Source organism: Excalfactoria chinensis, chromosome 3 (genome assembly GCF_039878825.1).
Source record: "Excalfactoria chinensis isolate bCotChi1 chromosome 3, bCotChi1.hap2, whole genome shotgun sequence".
NCBI classification, from domain to species: domain Eukaryota; kingdom Metazoa; phylum Chordata; class Aves; order Galliformes; family Phasianidae; genus Excalfactoria; species Excalfactoria chinensis.
In genome coordinates this window covers 50,679,507-50,700,955 of record NC_092827.1, presented here as the reverse complement: position 1 = coordinate 50,700,955, position 21,449 = coordinate 50,679,507, and the positions used below count along the sequence as shown (strand labels likewise).

General features: G+C 37.6%; 1 protein-coding gene across 15 annotated transcripts in view; it reads left to right on the top strand.

Annotated features, from left to right (window-relative positions):
- EPB41L2 (erythrocyte membrane protein band 4.1 like 2) overlaps positions 1-21,449 on the top strand; it is a 92,682-nt gene that overhangs the window by 61,775 nt on the left and 9,458 nt on the right. For 2 of the 15 annotated variants that reach the window (XM_072330994.1, XM_072330993.1), the window contains exons 11-19: positions 1,429-1,526; positions 7,870-8,042; positions 8,447-8,628; positions 12,916-12,978; positions 15,093-15,239; positions 16,328-16,432; positions 18,964-19,110; positions 20,059-20,112; positions 20,311-20,871. In XM_072330994.1, the coding sequence (XP_072187095.1) occupies positions 1,429-1,526; positions 7,870-8,042; positions 8,447-8,628; positions 12,916-12,978; positions 15,093-15,239; positions 16,328-16,432; positions 18,964-19,110; positions 20,059-20,112; positions 20,311-20,871 (1,530 nt within the window). Of the gene's footprint in view, positions 1-1,428; positions 1,527-7,869; positions 8,043-8,446; positions 8,629-10,101; positions 10,750-12,615; positions 12,649-12,915; positions 12,979-15,092; positions 15,240-16,327; positions 16,433-18,963; positions 19,111-20,058; positions 20,113-20,310; positions 20,872-21,449 lie in introns of all 15 variants that reach the window. The other 13 variants (XM_072331008.1, XM_072330996.1, XM_072330995.1 and 10 more) reach the window with 13 other exon arrangements.

The window sequence follows — 21,449 nt, the reverse complement described above, 5'->3', positions numbered from 1 at the left end:
AAATTTTATTTCTTACCAGATGCAGCAGTTTTACAAACAAATCTAGTACTCTGCCCTCATTTTCCTGTCCACAGAAACTTGCAGCCTTAAGGGAGAAGCCAGACTCACTTCCTCTTCGGGTATAATTGTTCATTAAATGTCAATGCTTTTAGCTTTGTGAGTGTAGCCAAAGGCCTGAATTGTCCTGTAGGATGCTCTTTTTGTTAGCAGCCATGGAAATACTGAATTCAACTTCCATTAACTTACAATGGTATCTGAAAATAAAGTTGATAAAGGAAGAAGGTTTACATTTTGAATTCATTTTAACAGGAAATTCTTGGTAAAAACAAGTTGAACTTTATGAATTTTGCTCTGAAATGTTTAGAGTTTATTCTTAATTTGTGAGTAAATAAGACAAAAGATAATTATGAAATTGCAGACCTAAATAGAAAAAAGACTTAAATTTATTCCTGAATTATTCTAGGCAAGGTATGTACTATCTGCTAAAGCAGATTATAAATTTATAAAAAAACACTTTCAGTGGCATGCCAACTACTTTTCCATAGTCTTACGTAAAAGCAGTATTGGTACTTTACACTGATATGAAATCAACTGTGTTTATAAACAGTGAGGCAAGTTTTAAAGATATATTTTAAGTGTCTGAATTTTGGTTTCAAGATGTCTTTTTTTAAATTTCCATAAGTTATTATCACATGCAATTTTATAAAGCAACTCTTCATTTCTCAGAACAGTCAAGTGTTTGTTCTCACCTAAACTTCAGAGTAGTTTCCAGACCCTGTTCTGTTGATGTACTGAAGTGCAGAACAGTATCAGTTTGAAGGCACTTAAGTATTTTAGTGTAAATAGACTTTAAATGAAGTGACAGGAGCTATAACAATACCAATGGTTCTTGCATTTCACAAGATGAAGTAATTTAGTTTGAAGTCTAAATGTCAGCAGTCCAGTACAAACATTGTAGTTTCGTAAGTTCTGGAATACAGATGTATAAACACCGATGCAATAGTTTTTCTATAATCTCATATATAATGAAACAGATCGGTCAGAGTGACACTACACTATGGATTTCAGATTGGTATTAGATCCAATAGAAGCATACATCACAACCGGCAGTACAATTATTTCCTGCAGTTTAAGAGTACATTGGGCAGCTTGTCAGAAAATTAGCAAGAAAAAAAAAGAAGTATTATTAGGTTTTCCAGAAGAGTTATTAGTACAGATAGGAAGTGATAATGTGATCAACTGTTGTGACAAACCCACCTAATATAATTATATTAAAAGATTGGAAACTCTAGTGTTTTGTGTTCTTTTCTTTTGAAGTCTTATGACAGGAGAATTATTGCTTGTTACAGTAACAGAACTATGTGATTGGCCTCGTAATTAATAAACAGATTAAGGAAATTCTTTAATTTACTTGTGAATTCTTTCCAGCTGGAACAGTTTGAGAGCACTATTGGATTCAAACTGCCAAACCATCGGGCCGCTAAGAGGTTATGGAAGGTTTGTGTGGAGCACCATACTTTCTTCAGGTAAGTAATAATTCTCGACTTCCTCCACTTTACCAGCTAAACTCGTATCTTTCTTTGTAGGAATAGTTTACCTTACTTTCTCCATCAATTGACACCTCTTAGACAAAACATAACCTACTGGTCATTACCATTTTCAAAGGTCTCAGGTATGGTTAACTGTCACTTAAACTTCCAGCATGCTAACAGTATGGAACTGTAAACTAGTAAACATACATCGTACTAGCTGAAAGACTGACTTTTCAGAATGAGAGTCTAGAAAGCTGATGCATGTCTTCAAAAGAAGCTCTGAAGGTTTGACAGTAAACTTTGTTAAATGCACTTTTCAGAATCTTCAGCTGTGTAAATGCTTACATCTGAATTTTTGCTTGTTTATAAAGTAAGCTGAGTTCACAGTCATTCTTTGAACTAAGAATTACTTCAACAAAGAGTGCTTTTTGTTTACATAATGAACTCTTTCTTTCTGGTTGTTGTTGTTTTGTTTTATTTTCCCCATTAACTAGTAAATATAAAATTCTGAATTATCTTTGAAACTGTAGACTACTTGTAAGTCACCACTTTAACAATAGCATTGTTTCTCTTTCTGTTTTCACAACTGAAGAGTAATTTGATTTTTGTAGTAGTACAACCTCTGTGAGGAAGCCCTGCTGCTCTTGCATCCCAGGAGTCATAGAATAACAAATTGTAGAAACATAGAATGGGTTGGAAGGGACTTCAATCATGAAGCTCCAGCCCCCCTGCTACAGGCAGAGCTGCCAACCTCCACATTTAATACTAGACCAGGCTGCCCAGGGCTGCATCCAACCTGGTCTTGAACACATACAGGGGCAGGGCATCCACAGCCTCTCTGGGCAGCCTGTTCCAGCACCTCACCACTCTTGGTAGAGAACTTCCCCCTGATATCCATCCTCAAAATCTTCCCTCCTTCTACTTAAAACCATTTCCCCTTGTCCTGTTATTTTCTTCCTTTGTAAAGAGTTGGCTCCCCTATTGTTTGTAGGCTCCCTTTAGGTACTTGGAAGGCCCATTTTATAGGTCACCCCACACCCTTCTTTTCTCCAGGCTGAACAAGCCCATCTCCCTCAGTATGTCTTTGCAGGGCAGGTACTCCAGTCCTCTGATCATCTTTGTGTCCCTCCTTTGGACCCTTCCCAACAGCTCTCTATCTTTCTTGTACTGAGGGCTCCATACCTGGACACAGTACTCCAGATGGGATCTCACAAGGGCGAAGTAGAGAGGGACAATCACCTCCCTGTCCCTGCTAGCCACATCTCGTCTGATGGAGCCCAGGATGCCATTTGCTTTCCGAGCTGCAGGAGCACACTGCTGGTTGTTGTTCAGTTTTTGATCCATCAGGACCCCCAGATCCTTCTCTGCAGGGCTACTGTAAAGGATTGCTCCTCCCAGTCTGTATATAGGATTAGGTTGAATCGCTTGTGCATTAAATAGTCATTGGATCGTTAATCACACGTTCTCATTGTAGCATGAGTAAGCTTTCTCCTTCAGTAGTCTGTCTCTTTTTTTTATTATTTTAATTAAAAAAAAAAAAAAAAAAAAAAAAAAGGTATTTTAAGATGCTTTCAGTCCTGTCACTGCATGCTAGGTATTAACTAAACACACCTGATAGACAGAGAACCTGAGGAGCATGACACCTAATTTATTAGTAGAACAGTTTCACTGGGCAGTTTTAAGTATTCAGAATTTCATTTATTCCAGAATGGACTTGAATGTAACATTTGTTGAAAATGACAATTACTTTACTTTAGAAACAATTATTTCAAAATGCTTATTTTTTCATGCTTGATAGAATTCATTAGGTAAGTTTATTAAGATTAATAGCCCACCATTGTTTACTTCAAAAAATTTGAAGTCTCCTTTATCTTGTTTTGTTTGTTACCCCCAATGGCATGCAGTTTTTGTCTGGAATAGCAAGAACAAAAGGTCTTACGGAAGTAAAAATCCTGAACCAAATACTACCATTTGCAAATAGAAAAATTATCAGGAGCATTAATTTGTATTAGATAATCTTACTGCAGAAATTCTGACATGATAAAATCAATTGTGCTTCATTCCAATCAGAAATGAAATTTTTTAATCAGGAATGACATGATGGCAAGAATTATGTAACAAATACTTCAACCACTCTGTAAAATCCATATTCTCCACTGATGTCATCAGACTGAAAATCCTCAGAGCCTCTCATCGTAATTTAAAAACAGTAAAATAAATCCAGCTCTGTTTGTATCCAAGGATAGACAGCAGAAGCAATCACTGCAGTGCAAGACACTCTAGTTTTTTCATAGCATGTATATTGCTTGTGTATGCCTCAGTAAATTGTATTAAATCTGGACGTACATTTTTAGCTTTCAGATATTTCAGTGTGCCCTATATAACATTGAAAATTCCTTACAGTACTTCATGGTGCTTCAGTTTTCCTCAAATATTATTTACATTAAAATCTATTTTCTTTTAAAATATTAGAAATTAATTTAGCATATGAGTTTATTTATATACATCTATCATGAGCCATTCTCATAGAGTTATCTATATCAATCTATGTCTGTGACAGGAGCAGTAGGCCCATGGGCCCCCTGACCCCAAAAATGGGAAGGGAAAAGGGGGAGAGGTAAGGAGATGGGAGCTGGGCTTAAGGAAACAAACAGAGCAGCAGCAACGATCTAAGGCAGAAAACTTATTTTACTAACTATGGTATCAGAATGCAAGATAACACAATATAATACAATCTAATTGAAATTGAAACTAATAAGTAAAATAAGAGAGAGAGAGATTTCCGAAGACTGAGAAGCCTACTTTGAACCTGAAGGCGCCACAGCTTGGAAGCACATGCACACTCACTGCCAGGCAGTGAGAGAGAGCGAGTGTCCCTTTCATGACATATTTCCCTCTCTGACCATGAGGTCCTCTGGGACATGTAGTTCTTCTCTGTGCTCCACACGATGTGATGATGTGGAATACCAATAGAAAAATTACAAAACCATGACAACCATGTTAAAAATTACAAATAAAGCACACTGGATTTGATTGTGTCAACTCAGCCTTATAGGATTTCAGTAACATTTTCAAAGGTCAACAGCCTGCTTTAAGAAAAATAGACTGTATACCTACATTAATCTCTTGAGGTAAGTTTGGTCTGCGATTCTGGATCCTAGCTAAAATAAGCTTAGAATTCTGCTTTATGAAGTTTTATTTGAGGTTTTAAAGATTGTTTTAGTGTTTTCCCAGTGTGTCCTAAAATGGTGCAAACATAGTTTTCATTTATCTTATGCAATAAACTTGTAATGCAAAAAGTAATTTTATATGTCCTTAATCAGGAAGTAATTAGTTCTCTTGTTTTTTCCACATTAAAAGATTAAAAGTTTATCTCAGCAGGGTGGAAGATAAAATTGGCAGCTAATGCTGTAGGCTTGCCAAGACTAGGAAATCCTGAACAGAAAAAGAAACTTGGAAAAATACTCTAGCCTGCTTCCTCTTAATGCATAATGTACTCTTGAAAATAATGTGGATAAATAAATCTGTCACAAATACTGCTTCAAGATGTTTTTATAGAAGCAATGAAAGTGAAGTTCCAGATATGTGGCCTTAGTGCAGAAAAGTGGATTAATATGAGAATTGCTTTCTTAAAAAAATATATTGTGATGGATTAGGAGTAAGGTGCATGTTTATGCATCTTAGGCATGCAGGCTTGGATCCTTCTAGCTAACATTCTGATGAAACCCTGAAAATGTTAGTCTTCTTCCTCTCTCACCATTCATTTTGTAACATATCTGAAAACTGTTCAGTTTTGTTGAAATATCTTCAAAATGACTTTAAATTTTCATAACCCAGTATTGGAAACTGTCTTAAATATATTGGATCTGATTGCGCTCACATAAATAATCCTTGTGCGAGTGCTTCAAAAGTGCAGAACAAAGTCAGCATCCATTGTCCTACTTGTCCATTTGTGCTATTTTAAGTACTATTGATATAGTAATTGTTGGTTCTGCTTGGAAAAAGATGTTTGGAGGGGGAATGGGGCATGGAGACTCCCATGCAGAGTGTATTTTGCAGTACCCATTGTTTCAGGAGGCAACATCAAAAATTTTTCTAGAGAAGCAGAAACTATGAAGAGTTCTTACAGTGATGACTGTTGATCCTATCACCAAGGATGTTACTATAAGAAACATTACCCTCTGTGTTGAAGCTGATGACTCAGATTATGAAAACAGAAAGTATAAGCAGTAAGAAGATGCAAGTAGATAAGGGAAAATATAAACCCCATTTTCAAGGAGAGGAAAAAAAGAAGATCCAGGGAGCTCCAGGCCAGACTGTCTGACCTCTGCCTGGCAAGATCACAGAGCAGATCCTCCTGAAGACCCTACTAAGGCACATGGAAAATGAAGATGACGTGATTGGTGGTTAGCCAACATGGTTTCACCAAGGGCAAATTGTGCGTGACAAATTTGGTGGCCTTATATCATAGAGTTACAGCATCAGGGAATAAAGGAAGAGAACTGCACAAGTCCAGGCAGATGACATCAAAGTGTTTGATGTTGTCCCTCATTACATCTTGGTTGCCAAATTGGAGAAACGTGGATTTGATGGATGGACCACTTGCTGGTTAAAGAATTGTCTGGTTGGTTGCTTACACTCAGAGTGTTGTAGTCAACAGCTCAATGGTCCTAGTGGAGACCGATGACAAGTGGCATGTTACAGGGAAAGGATGCCATCCAGAGGGACCTGGACAGGCTTGAGAGGTGGGATCACGCCAAATTCAGGTCCTGCACCTGGGTCAGGGCAATACAAAGCACAGATACAGGCTGGGTGGAGCAATGACTTGAGGAGAAGGATTTAGGCGTGACAGTTGATGAATGACTCAACGTGAACGTGTAGTGTGTGCTTGCAGCTCATTAGGCCAGCCATACCCTGGGTTGCATCATGAGAAAGTGTGACCAGCAGGTTGAGTGATTCTGCCCCTCTATTCTGCTTACATGAGACCCAACGTGGAGTACTGCATCCAGTTCTGGGGTATCCAACACAAGGACATCATGCTGTTAGTGTGGGCCAAGAGGGAGGGCCATGGAGATTATCAGAGGGCTGGAACTCCTTAAATATAGGATCACTATAGGCTAAGACAGTTGGGGCTGTTCAGCCTGAAGATTAGGCTGCAAGGGGGACCTTATAGTGGCCTTCCAGTACCCAAATTGGGGCCTACAGGAAAGCTGGGGAGGGACTTTTTATAATAGCATGTAGCAAGCAATAGGATGAGGCAAATTGCTTTAAAGTGGATAAAGGTACTTTTAGACTAGATATTACAAAGAAATTCTTTACTGTGAGGGTGGTGAGACACTGGAACGGGTGGCCTTGAGAGACTGTGGATGTCCCCTCCATGGACAGCATTCAAGGCCAGGCTAGATGGTGCTTTGAGCAACCTGGTCTGGTGGTGGGTGTGTCCCTGCCTATATCAGGGGGTTGGAACTAGATGATCTTAAAGGTCCCTTCCAACCCTGTTCTATGACAGGTTGAATAAGAGCTTAAAGTCTTCATGAAGAAATACGGGAAAGTTTAGAGAACTTGACATTCATCAAATATCTTGCAGCAAGTTCTGCCAAAACATTAACTAGGACTTTCTCTAGCACTGACTCTTAACTCATCAGTGCAAATATGCATATCCAGCACAGAACCCAGCATTGATGCTACTGAAAGGTTATCAATGAACCTTTTTCATTCTTTTCACGATAGGCCTTTTTTTTTCCCCCATTCTTCTTGTATCCTATATAAATCTATAATCTACGTTGTAACTAAAATGGAATACGTATCTAGCTTATTAAACTTTTTAAAGATGATTGATAGTTCTACAGTCACCTTGATCTTGTTTGTTTTTGTTCCACTTGCTACAGCCTTTTACACAGCTTTGAAATGCCATTCCCTAAATTTGAGGAACAGCAGCTGCCTTATGCCTCAGAATATAGGAAAGACAGTGGAAGTGGGTCATATAGTTTCCCTTATAAGCAATATTCTAATGAGCAAGATTAGAGAAGTATAATATGTGGATTTACTATGGCCTCAATAATCCAGAAAGAATACCGTTTAATAATGTTAGCACCAAATGATAAGGACCCAAGATGCTTATTTGTACTGTGGAAAATTAACAGCATCACTTCTGTTCCAAATGCAAATAATAGATAATATGTATTGTTTTAGTTCTTCTCAGTTCTTATGATAGAATCGTTTCTTGGACTGCACAAATCATGCCTGGTGAACTGAAGCTGCAATATAATAAGTAGGTTTAGAAGTATCTAATTAAGTAGATAAGGTGTTTTTAAGTGACTTTCTTTTTACTTTTTAGACTTCTATCACCGGAACAGCCTCCAAAATCAAAATTTCTAACCCTGGGTTCCAAGTTCCGCTACAGTGGACGTACGCAAGCACAGACACGACAGGCTAGCAACCTTATAGACAGACCGGCCCCTTACTTTGAGCGCTCTTCAAGCAAACGTGTTTCCAGAAGCCTTGATGGTGGTACGAAATTGATGTATTTATTCAGTAAAATGATTATATTGTGTATGGTCACCCTGATATGAGTTCATATTGAGAGACCTTGGAGATACTCAGGATTCAACTGGACAAGTCCCTGAGCAACCTGGACTCACTCTCAACAGGTGGTCCAACTAACTAATCTCAAGATATTCCTTCCTAAATTATTTTGTGGTATGTCAGAAGTTATGACAAAAGTACATTGCTGTTCACATCAGTGCAATAGGAATCATAGATTTTGTACATAGCAAAAAGATGAAAAATGATGTCGCTCAGTCACAGGTCTGTGTTCCTCTTTGTTGATATCACTATAAAATATTTTATGAAGTCTTAAAAACAAAATGTTCTAACTTACTCCAATTAATCAACATTATTTTGTTCTTTAACAGCTCCTATAAGTATCTCAGATCAAAGTCTGCTAAGAAACTTACATACTACAAGAGGGCAGCCTGGAGGAGACAAAATCCTTGACCTTGAAGCTGCTGGACAAGCCAAGTTGAAAGAAGGTGGCAGAGAAGATGATGGAAGCCCACTGAAAACTCCACAATTAGAGCTGATTCAGGATGGAAAGGTATGGACGTCTTTCACACCAAAATTATTTGTTCATTTAGTGCATGTTTGCTTATTTGGAGCCCACCACCTCTGAGCATCGTACAGAACACTTTATTAAATATTTAAAGAAAATTGTCAAGTATCTTCTGTAGTTTATGTTAATGTAAGTGTTTATAAGCAAAAGTGAGGGCAGACTTATATATAGCATCAATTTTCAGTTCTGGAAAAAATATTTATAAGGGTAAATAGTATTTTAATTTCTTAGTTTGCATAGACTTATTTGTTAGCATATCCATTGTAGTGTGTTATACAAAGCCGGATGTATTATGACTGCTTTTAAATCTTTATAGATAAAAATAGTATTGTAGTAATTTAGTAGAATTATTTATTCATTTAAAAACTTCTGTGTTGAACTGAGGTACAGATTTCTGTTGAAATTTGAGTATTTTGGTCCGTCTCTTTTGCAAACAGTCTGTTACTTGTCTTGCTTGTTGGAGTTACTGGGGCAATAGGTAAAACAAAATTAAATTCAGAGCTTGCAGGATTTTGTATAAAAATTTCCTTCCACGGTGTTGGCTAAAGCTTTTGGAGTTGTGTGATTATTATCTCTCTCTGGGATATTACTTAGTTTTCTAGCTGTTCTTCAGAACTTATTTTCATACTTAAAAAGTAATTTTGTTTGGAAAAGTTTTTTGCCAGTTAGCTCCCCATGTGAATCTTAGTGGTGATATTTGGACTGCAGTTTCTCCGTGCAGCTGATGTGTTCCCATTACATTCAAGTGTAGGAACAGAACAAATACCAATGGTTGCGTTTTTGATGTTCTTTGCTTAATACTTGAAAGGATTTTTAAATTAGCCTAGGAAGAGGTACGTGTGAACTTCACTGATAGGAGAAAAATAGTTAAATTACTATGTTTTGACTTTGGGCTTGATAAAATGATGATTCTCCCTGGCTTCTGAAGTGGCAGTATCTTTCAATCTTTTAATCAAGAGAAGAAAAAAAGCAGTATTTTGGGAAGTTTTTCCATAAAGCTGATTAGTAAGGTTTTGTTGCACATGCCAACTCTGTGAACAGCTCTCTTTTCCCCCTAAAGCACTCTTTAAGTCTTAGAGGAAATGGTTATAAGCCCAAGAATCAAAGTGCCAGCTTGTCTTTCGTGTACTGCACTGTCCCCTGACCTTTCTGCCAAAGCTTTGAATGTCTGTCTGCTTCCATCTGATGTAAGTGACTATTGCAGTTCAAAAGTGCAAAGTTCTTTGCAGCCGGAGAACAGAACGTTCATAATGGTTTTGATTTCATAATCCATAGAAGTAAACAAGCTGGCTGCTTGTAAAACGCGAGGGGATTTCTATTTTTATTTGGCATTTCTATTGCATTAGTAGAGCTATCCCTAAATAAAAATTTGCACTAACCAATAATTTCTTTTTTTCTCCCTCTTTTTGTACCTACACACTTGCATTTTGTTGTGCTTTCATTTTCCACTGTGCATAGAATTTATTTCTTCAGCTCACTCACATACACCCGCCATCACTACCCATCCTTGGTGCGTCATCCCATCTCACAAACTTGTCACCTATCCCTGAGATGGACATGCTCTCAGATATTTCTGAGGAAGATCCTCTCTGTGAGCCTGTCTTTACCATCCCAGATGTCTTGGAATATAATTCTATGAGAGAAATACCAGATCATAATGAAAATAAAATAGCTCCACTGAACAATAACTTGGAATCTACGAGAGCCCTAGCTAGTCAAGGCCCCTCTGCCATGGAAGGAAAAATCTGTAGAAATGAATACAAAAACACTGAATTGTGTGTCTCATTCAGCTTTATCAGATGCTTTTCTTTTTGTTTTCGATCGCTGCTTGATGAAGATGGTTATATTAGTTTTCCTAGCCTTCCTGATGTTTGCATCTCTTTCCTCCCGCCTGGTCTTCAGCACTATGTTCCTATCACCTCTCCTTCCTTCATCCCCTCTTTTCTCCTTATTTTTCTGCTGCTTCTCTCAGCTTTCCAGTCTATTCCTCTTTCACTCACATTTTCCCTTCCTCTCGCTCTGTCCCTCTGCTACCTGGAGCCTAAAGCGACTTCATTTAGTGCCTCTTATGACAATGACCTGAATGACAAAGCAGAGGAAGAGGAGGTGTGTAATTCTGTTGATTAAATGTTGACTCCATGCATAGCCATTACTCTAGTTCTCCCAGAGGCTTCCTCAGTTTCGCACACTGGCAGAGATATGTGTATGTATCTTTCTAACTTTTCCTGTTTGTGAAAAACTGCCATTCAGGGATCTTTAGCCAGTAAATAGCTGTGGTGGTTTTTTTTTTTTGGGGGGGTTGGATGATTTTTGCCTGAATTCATGCAGCATGCATAATTTTGTGATCTTCCACTCTACTGAGGTAGAGTTGCTTTGTAGTTCAAAATGTTTAGGAACACAAAAACCTGAAAAGTGCTGTGAAATAACATACCTAGTATTACTATTACGTGATAAATATTGCAATTTGCATTACTCGCACTGACAGTTTTTGTGTTAAAATGCATGTCTCCTCAGTGCGTTCACTTTGCAATGCACATCTCAGAAGCTCTGCGAAGATTTGAAAAATGAAATTCCTAAATCCTGAATTCAAAAAGTATCACTGTGAAATCTTTAAACTAGCTTTTGCTATTATAGATTTTCAGATGTTTCCATTCTACAAAGATACGTCCAAAGCTTGTTCTAAGATAATTTCTTTCTGAAGTGGTTTCATTGATCTCTAGCAGTAGTTAAGGCAAAGACTGATTTGATTCCTTAGCTGAGATTTTGGGTTTTTTCAGACTTTAATAACTGAACTCTGGACTGTCTTTGAAATGCACTATTATAATTGCTATACAGAAGCTTCTTTCACATTATTATGTTACTCTGATCATCTGGAGTGGTTGACAGAATACCACCTTGCCTTTACTGTGCATGTTAGAGCAACAACACCATGCACTAGAAAAAGGTGGTTTACTTTGATCCTCAAAGTAAATATAAAGCAATATAATGGGATCAAAACTGGGGAAGAGGGTCTGTTCAATATTACATTTAATAAACTTGGTTAAACCAATCAATAGATATAGTATACATTAAAAACTTACCAAATAGGACACACAAATATAGTCTAATAATGAAAAATATTACTTTAAAGGTTTTCTTACTTTTTCAGTGACCTAAAGCAATCCGTGATAATTTCAGACAGTAGAATCATAGATAAGTGAGAAATGAATAATAACGTGATATGTACCACTTATGTGTGCATTCATACAATCTAAAATGCAACAGTGTATACAGTAAGTAATCCACTCTTCAAATGTGTGTGTTAGCACACATTGACTTTTCAAGATGGTTCATATTTGTACCTGTGACAAGACTGAGAGGTGGTTTGCTTTTTAAAGAATGCCTTTCCTTTGGCCATTCAGAATCCTTGTGGTTAAGATGTGACAATCACTTCCAGCAGAGCGCATTGCAGTTTGAGGAAGAATAAATGTACCTAAAAAGGAGAGTGGAGGCTCAAATCACCTCAAAACAACAACATTCCTGGAATAATTAAGACCATTTCTAAGTATGTTATTAACTGTTTAACTTGAGTTCTAGTTCTTCTGTTTACCAAACAGAAGTCATGCATTAAATTCCATTTTCCCACCAAGTCATTGCAGGGCTTAAGGTTCTTATCATAGAAATTATACATACCATCTTTTTCTTTCATTCATCTTTTAATATCTGAGATAACACTGAGAAGCAAGAGGGACATAGTGTGAAATTTTCATTTTTCATGCTACATACCAAGTATTACTTCAGTCATTCTACAACAATATAGGTGAAGGAAGACCAAAGTCGCTTAATAATTTGAACAACATCTGGGGCCGAGACAGTCAAGGTCTGTAAATAATAGCACGCTTTGCAGCATTTACAAAGACATGATGCCTCTGTTATTCTGTAAGCGTGTGTTAATGGTTCCTTTTCTTGATAATTTATAATATGCTGACATAGGTGGAATCTGAAGAGGAGGAAGCACAAAAGAAGGTGCATAGGTTTTGTTTGTTTGTTATTTTTGCAGTTAAATCTGGCTGTAGCTGCCTGATTTGTTAGCACCCTTAAGTTTCTGTGGGTTTTTGTCTGAATAATGCATTTTCAACTTACCACTTTCTTTCCTGTATTTGACAGTCTTGTTTCTGAGAGTCTTTTTTCTTTCTTTTTGTTTTGTTTTGTTTTTGTTTTAAAAACTTGCTGATACATTTTATGTTCATTTTGATTATGTTTTTTGTGTGTGTGTGTGACTTAATTTCACAGAGCAATTCGTTGAGAGTAGACGGGGAAAATATTTATGTCAGACATAGCAATTTAATGTTGGAGGTTTGTATATAATAAAAGAAACACTTTCTTTTCTAATGGGCTGCCAGGCTGCATGGGATGGGAGGTCACCTGCAGGCTGTTATGTACACAGTGCATGAAGTGCATGGGGAAAAGAAGCTTGGAAATGTTGCATGTTATGATTCTAGTTTCTGAGTTCTTAGAAGTTTTAGAAAAGAAAACCCTTATCTTGAACGTTTAAGTGTATTTTTGCTGGATGTTTTCAAGGTGGCAAGTGGGAATAATAGCCCTATTTAGATATATCCATCTCATTAGGCTGATACATCAACATAAATAGGATTTTTTTATACATTACTACCTTAAGCATGCGTTTGCTTTGTTGAGTAACATTTCTGATTTTCACCAGTAAAATCATCTTTTATCAAACCTGAAACCTGACTTAAGGGAGGCAGTTAAGGCATAAGTAGCGGTTTAACTATAGAAAAACTAATTCTGGTTCTGACAGTTAGGATTTTTAGGAGCTTTGAGAAATGTAGGTAAGTATCAGATTTTTAAAGTGAGTGCTTATGAAGTTTTTGTTTTTCTTTTTTTAAATGTAATAAAAAAAAAAAAAGAAGCAATCTTGCTCCCTAAAGGTTGATGCTCATTGAAAATGAGCAACGGCGAAGAGTTTTGAACAGTATTTTATTGTGTAGTGCTCTTATTTGCCACTGAAAAGGAGATTCTTTTTATTGTAAGGATTTCCATGTGTTCTGTAAACGTGGATTGATCTGCAGTTAAACTCAGCATCATTTAACATTGTCATTAATAACAGAAGCCAGTAACTGGAGAAAATCCAGAAAATCCTGCTGCTGTCTTTAACTTAATTCATCCAAATGGGGCTATAATTAATTCCATTTGTCACAAGAGCTGTCTTTTTAAGAATCATTGTTTTTTGTTTGTTAATAAGGAGGTATGTGGATCACGGTAACATAACTAATACATTTTTTGGCTTTTTGCAGCTTTTGGTCACTATTTAAACTTTGCTTTTGTATAACTTACTAAAGCACTGAAAGCATACACTGCGTTACTTTGCTGTGATCAAGTCTAGGAAACATGCCTTGTGTCAAGCAAAGACAGTTTGAAAAACTATGACACATGTCACTTAATTCACTTGTGTAGTGGAATGTCCTTGGTGTAATGTTTCAATACTCTCTGAGAATAAACTCATAAGGAGGACATATTTAATACCCCCTGATTATTAGTCCTAGATGAAAAGTGAGGTATTGGTCCTACTGAATTACCAAAAGTTCTTTGTGTTCAAAGTGTCTATCTGAAGATTCAGAGAATTAAGAAATAGATTTGCAGCACTGTTGGCACTGAACATACAAGTGAAAAGACATCAGAAATGTAAAGATTTATATTGGTTTTGTATTTTATATGACTCGACAAGTTTTTTGATGCAAATTGCTGTATCTGAACCTCAGTGAGTCATAATAAAATGTAATATTGACACTGGTACCCCATTTGATGCTTGCCTGTGTAGGTCCAGTTTAGACAAGACGCCCTCACAGGTTTTGTGCATATCAATATATATACTTGACAGTTGCATCCACAGTCAGGTTCTTAGATATGGAAAAGACGGATAGTAATCTTTAAGTCCTTACATCTGATTCTTCCAGTACATTTAAGCCTACACAATAGGCACGGTGAGTAGGTCCTCTGAAGTGAGTGATACAGGTGTTAGTTGTTTGCATACTTGGCCCTGTGTTATCTTCACAGAAATAAGTGTTTTTCAAGAAGCTTGCTATCCTCAATTTTTTGCTTCTCTGCTTAGAAATTTCAGATGAAAGCAAGTAACCTCTAGAAATTATTGTTTCAAGGGGCTAGCAGTTTCTTGTTTTGGATGAAAATGGCTCTCTATTAAATAATTGTGCACAGCATTATCTTTCCTTTGCATTAAAATGCGGTAGTGTTGTAGAGTATTAGTCGCCAAAAAATTAACTTAGTTCCATTATGGCCTTAAACTTTTAATGCATTCCAAAGAACAGCTCTTCAGACACAAGGCGCTTTCCTTGGTTTGATTCCTTTCTTTTCTTTTTTTTTTTTTTTTAACTGTTAAGTTTGCTTTTGTTGTCGTGTTTTGTCCTACTTTGTTTTACGTTGCGGGTTGCTAGGACCTGGATAAGACCCAGGACGACTTATTGAAACACCAGGCTAGCATTAGTGAGCTCAAGCGCAATTTCATGGAATCCACACCTGAACCACGCCCCAATGAGTGGGAAAAGCGGCGTATCACACCTCTGTCCCTACAGACACAAGGGGTACGTCTCTGTAGACACTTATCCGCATGCATTTCCATACAACCCCATAGACGATGTAGTAAATGCCTTTTGTCCTTTACGTTAATTCTTCCGGCTAATGTAATATTTGTTTATACTACTTATATGTTAACTTATTACTGCTTATCATTGGACGTGGCTTTAAATAACGTGTGGAATTTTGTTCCTCAGCAACTGGACTAGAGTCACTAGACAAAGTTGGAAGCAATGGCAATATTTTCCTCTGTGTTAACAGCAGCTTAAATTTCACTTTGATATAAGTTAATTTTTCAGTAACAGAGGTATTTACTCCATGTGCCTTTTAACTTTTCCTAGGCAGCCTATGCAGAAACAGCTGTCTGACCTGTGTTGTTTGCAAAGGACCTTATGTGACTGGATAATTTATGTTGTTGGCTTCTTTGGGGACATATTTACTATGGTCGTTAAAATTTATTCACCTTAGGCTCCACACGCGTGTAAAATGAATTTACCTGCTTTTTCTTTAAACCTCCTTTTTAACTAGACATTAAAACAGCAGTTTGGAAAACAATTTTCCAAAAATACCATCCTAATTGTTTGTGGCAGAAAACCTGCCTGCTCAAATTTGTCTATTCTTGAACTCCTAAATTTGAGGAGTTAATTGCTGCTTCTTTTATAGAGTAGAACAGCCAATCAGTCCTCAGAAACAATCAGTTTACCTTCTTTCTTTTCCTATTATTTCTACTACTCCCCAGTGCAGGGAAATTACTCCTCTAATTTTTGGGCACTGCGTTAGAATCTTTGCATAGTGATACATGCACAGGTACAACTTTACAAATGTCTGACAGACTGAAGCTATAAATATCTATTTGGTTAAAATAGGCATTTATGTATAAGCGTAACTTAATTTTTATGTGCTTGTGTGCATTTTTTATGTTGACTTCTTCGTACTGAAGCTAAGGCCAAGTATCGTTCATGTCTGTTTTATATTTCTTTGTTCATTTAGTATGTTCTGTTATTTTCAGATGGTTTGGTTTTCTGTTTATGAATAGTGTGTATCTGTCTCATTGCTTGTTGATTTACACTGGTTTTACAAAATGAAAACTAAATAGAAAAAAGGAGACCACGTTTTCCAAGTGAAAGCGCTGCCTGGGAAGGAGAAGCAATGGACTGCAATGCCATCGATTGCTGGAACAAAACCAGAGGAAACTGATAAGGTGGCTGCCCTGAAATCTACTGCCTTTTTGCTGTATCTGCTGTGGGCTGGCTTGGGCATTTCCATCTTTTCTTTTTTTCCCCCCTGCTACCACTACTGCAAAGAGAAGGTTGAGTTTCAAACCAAGATCTGTGTATATGAATCATATGTGAATGCCAGCAACATTCTGCTTAAGCACTAACTATGAAATTCTGAGTGGTTCCAGTTCGAAGTGAACAGCGTTTTTCCACTGGAAAATTACTGTATTTTATGTGATTTGGACAACAGCAAAACATATATTTCTATTCCAGGTGGAAATAATTGTTTGCTGTTTGCAGTTACGTAACACTTTGCAGAGTAACTTTTATTTCCTATTTTTACTATGTAACCATGTCTCAAATCAACAGTGCTAAAAAAGCAGTCATGTTCTGAGTATCTCCATGCTTCAGTACTTCTTTGTTAGCCCAGGAAAAGGGAGATTTTTTCTTCTTTCCTAAGCTGGTTTACACCAATGCAGTGAAAAGCGCTATATAATAATCAGTGGGACTGCTAGCAGTATAATAGTGATGATGGAGGTGGCAATTGAGATGTTGTCTTTTTTACTTTTGGACTGTTTCCCACCACTTAGGAGATGGGATGAAAACAGATTGTAAAGCCGCCAGTCCTGTTTAAGTATAACATATAAATACTAGATCTGGGATAAAGCATGTTTTCATCCCAAATTACTTGTTGATGTTAGAAGTTTGAATTCAAGTTCTTTGTTACCTCTAAATTTAAACTTCCTACTGGTAGTACACATTGCTCAGTCTTATTCCTGGAAGGTATGTTTTCCTGCCTATCTTTTAGGATAGCTGGAGAATAGATGAGAATTAACAAGGATACCACTGCTAATATTCTTTCTTTTCTTCCTTCTTTTGCAAAATAATTGCATTTCCTGTGTATAAGAATTGTTGCATTGGATATGTCTCATTTATATCGCTGTACTCCCACAAATGCACAGCATCTGTGACTTAATTATAATAGAAATTATGGTGCAATGATACATATGTCACCAAAAAATGACTATCATATTATGGCTATCCAGAATCATTACTCTGGATGTTTTTTTATACCCCAGACCCACCCTCTTGCTTCCAAACAGCATCAGCATATGTGCCTATGTGCCTGGAGATTGTTTGCCGGGAAATTAGGCATCTTCAGAGTCTGATGCATTGTTGCAAATACAGTAATTGGTTCCAGAGTGCCAGTTCTAATCCTACATTTGGTTACTTGTACTAAATGCCTCCTTATGGAGTAAGGCTTACATTGTAAAGCAAATTGCGCAATTGGACTTTTCTTTTTAAAAGATTAGAAGGTCAGAAATTGTGAACATAGTTTGCCTTTTTATCCAAGCTACTAATGGATTCATGTTCATTGGATGCAGCAAATAAGAGAGAGGGAGTGATGGTGAGGAATACATTGCTCTGATGGTTATCAAACATCATATACGAAGGTAGATGTAATCAACCTGCGTTTCCTTAAAATCTTCTTGGACACCTTTGGGATATAATTCACATCTTAGTGTAGGGGAAAAAAAATAGTTCTTTTTCCTTTTCTGTTCTTCTGCATGCCAAACATACTGCACTGTATGCATGGTAGCATGGTGTAACCTGTGTAAGTGTTCAGATTCTACGTTGCTCGTGCACAGTAAGTCCACCCAAACAGCAGTTATCTGCATGGCTTTTTAGCTTTCCTCTGGCATGTGCTCCTTCCCTAACTGTCTGTTACCTGCCCTATGTTATATCCATGTTAGGTATCTGTTACCTGTGCTTTTTATTTTAGCTGTTCATACTTGTAATGTAATGTAAGATCTTATATGCTTTTTCAGAAGCTTGTACCCACAAGAATGTTAAAAGCTTGTTTTACCATATGGCTTCATAGTACTACCAAAAATAGATCAGGCTATAAGCAACTTAAACTTTAAACCATGTATGCTTCTATGTACATTTGAATAAGACAGGTTTCAGCAATGCAGGGGGAAAGGCTTTTGAAAACAGATTCTTTAATAAATGCAGATTCACTCATTTTAAATATTTTATAAAAACAGCCTGGATGAGTAAATTCTTTTTAGCTTTGTGACAATGTATTGTTTGAAGCAAATGTACATGGCTGCCCGAAGCTATGAAACAGGCAGAAATTACAGTGTTCAGAATGGTCTTTTAAAGGGAAGAAATCCTGACAGTGATAGTAGTAGTTCAAGTAAACTATTCTGTTAGAAAGTGCATGGAAATATTGAATGCTTTTAATTTGTACAGTGAAGAGCCGAAGTATATGCTTGGTGGGCACAGAGCATTAGATCGCTGCTGAGCACTGTGATTACAGCAATGTTCTGTCTCGTTCTTCTCTTTCTCACCTTCCCTGATGCACACGAGGTGTCCCACTGAGCTCGTACAGAACGCTCCGGATCAAACGCTTGTCTTTGTCGTGTTTTCTCTCTTGCCGACCCTTTCCTTTGTAGGCTGCTGCCGCTTTGTCCGTCACCGTCTAATTCTTTCCCTTCTCTAACTCGTCTAGAGCCTAGAAGAAGAGATAGCGTCCATTTTATTTAGTCAAGAGCGCTTTAGCGCCGGCCCGGACCGGCCCTTCGCCGCCGCCGCCCGCGCGGGGCCAGCAGAGGGCGCTGCGGGGGAGCAGACCGCCGCCTCGGCCCCGCCGCCCCAGGTGCTTCCCCGCCCCGCTCTGCCCGCGGCCGCTGCCCTGCGCCTAGACGGCCGGGAGCGGGATGCAGCTGTGCCGTGCTGCAAGAGCCGGCTGGCTGCTTGGTGTGGTGGGAGGGAGACAGCCAAAGAGCTTAGTTTACGTACTTGCTAGGCATCGGGACTATTAACTGGCTGTTGTTGCAGCGTCGCCAGGAATGCTGGCATGCGCTCTGTAGGTGCTTTGCTTGGTAAACAGCCATAAACGTTAGGATTAAGTCACAGATGATGTGTTGGTTTTGTATTATTGCTGCTTGAATTCAAATTGACATCTTCCAGAAATAATTAGATCAAGTATGTAATACATAGCTTTTAGTGGGCTATCGGGCATATCTATCACAACTCATTTTGTCGCAAAACAAATACTAACGTAGTTGCCTTAATCTCAACCTAAACTAAATCTTAATGGGATCATCTTGGTAGTCACATGTTGCTGTTTTGACAAGACACAAGCATGAGCAGCCTCCCTCCCAAAAGTGAACAACTAATAAAATCTTTGTTGTTTTTTTCTATTCTTTTCTATTATTATCTTGTGTGATGATAAATCAATACCACAATGCATTCTTCATGTATTTTCCCATAGTATTTTTATTCCTAATTCCTGATTCAATTGAGATAAATAATTGCCTCAGTAGCATCACTGACCTGTGCATTCAAACTTTTATTTTCAGTCTCTCTTAATTAAATTGCTTTGTGCTGCTTAATAATGTCCATAATACTTACCTACTTTTGAATGAAATGCTGGAATGAAGTAGAAGAAAAGGAGCATAGTTCTAAGCGGGTCTCACAGTGAAAACACAGTACCTGTCCTGTATCATGTATATATATTATTAAAGCTAGCTTGAGGAATCTTATGTTGTTTAGAAAGGTTATGCATTGATTTTTTGTTCTCTGATTGCTTTTTGTTTCACAGAAACATGCTTCCAGAGCAGAAGGACCTTGCACGGAAGTCAGCAATGCTGATAAGGTTCTACTGATTTTTCCATAGTTAAATGTGGCTCTAACTCTTCCAATCCATCTTCATTCTTTCTTTTCAGTTAACCATCACAACCATCTTTTGTCTTCTACATGACATGAACCAACCATCAGCTAATTTTGTTTCCATCACTTTATTTTATTCATATAATCTACTTTTGTTTTTCCTCATCCATGTCTTTTTGTGCAGAGTTCACATGAGACTCTGGACATAGTGGAGGAGAAGAAGCAGGCAGAGGTTGGGATAGAAGAAGCACTAGTCGTAGACGAAACCAACAAAGGGAAAATACAAGTTGCCACTGATGCTGGGGAAACATGTGAGGTGGAGCACTTGACAAAAAAGGACTCTTCTTCTTTGCCATCAGATAGTAGTAGCAGCAGCAGTAGTAGTGAGAGTGAGGATGAAGAGGTGGGAGAATACCAGCCACAACACAGGGCTGTTGAGGATGTCATCAGAGAAGAACAGGAAGAAGAGGAAGATGTGAAAAGGAAAGAACATGAAGAAAAAACACGACATGTGGAAGCCACGCCAGAAGTCAGTCAGCTAACTCTACCAGCTGAGCGCACGCAACTTGCAGCTGAAGATTTGGTTCAGGAAAATGCAACTACCATACTTACAGAGGAGAAGAATTTGTCAGAGGAAATTAAGCGAGACCTAGGTGAAGAAAAGGAGGAGGAACAGCTGAAACTCAATGGAGATGTGTCTCATGTTGACATTGATGTTTCACCACAAATAATTTGTTGTTCTGAGGTAAATGGTAGAACAGTTTGACAACTAGATTAAGCAGAGAGATTTCTTTGGGTGAAAATGTATCTGCCTTTCTTCTTCTCCTATTCTTCCAGCCGTTACAGCATCCAACAAGATTCACATCATTTGGAAGGGGAAACCACTGATGAGCAGTGAATTTCTGTCTGCTTCAGTTATGGTTTCTGGCTTTTTGCTACAACTGGTTAAGAATCACCAGTAAAGCAAGCCTTCCGAAGACTGCCATCTCCTTTTTATACCCCTTATTTTATATGCATATACATAGTGTATATTTATTATTTGTGTTTCTTATGTTTTAAGTCTCGTCTTGTCTATTTGTCAGTTGTTTTTGACATGTCCATGACACGTAATTGTAATTGGAAACCTGTTAACAACTGGAATTAGAAATTATCCATCCCAAATTTTAGTTTCTTTTTTTCCTCTTGTTATTTGCTGCTTTTCTTGCTTTTTTTTTTTTTTTTTTTTTTAGCCTTTTTTAAAGATGTGTTATGAAATTACAGGCTAGAGTTAGTATATCTTTCAGTGAGCATATGTGCATATGTTTACTATTACACTCTTTAGGG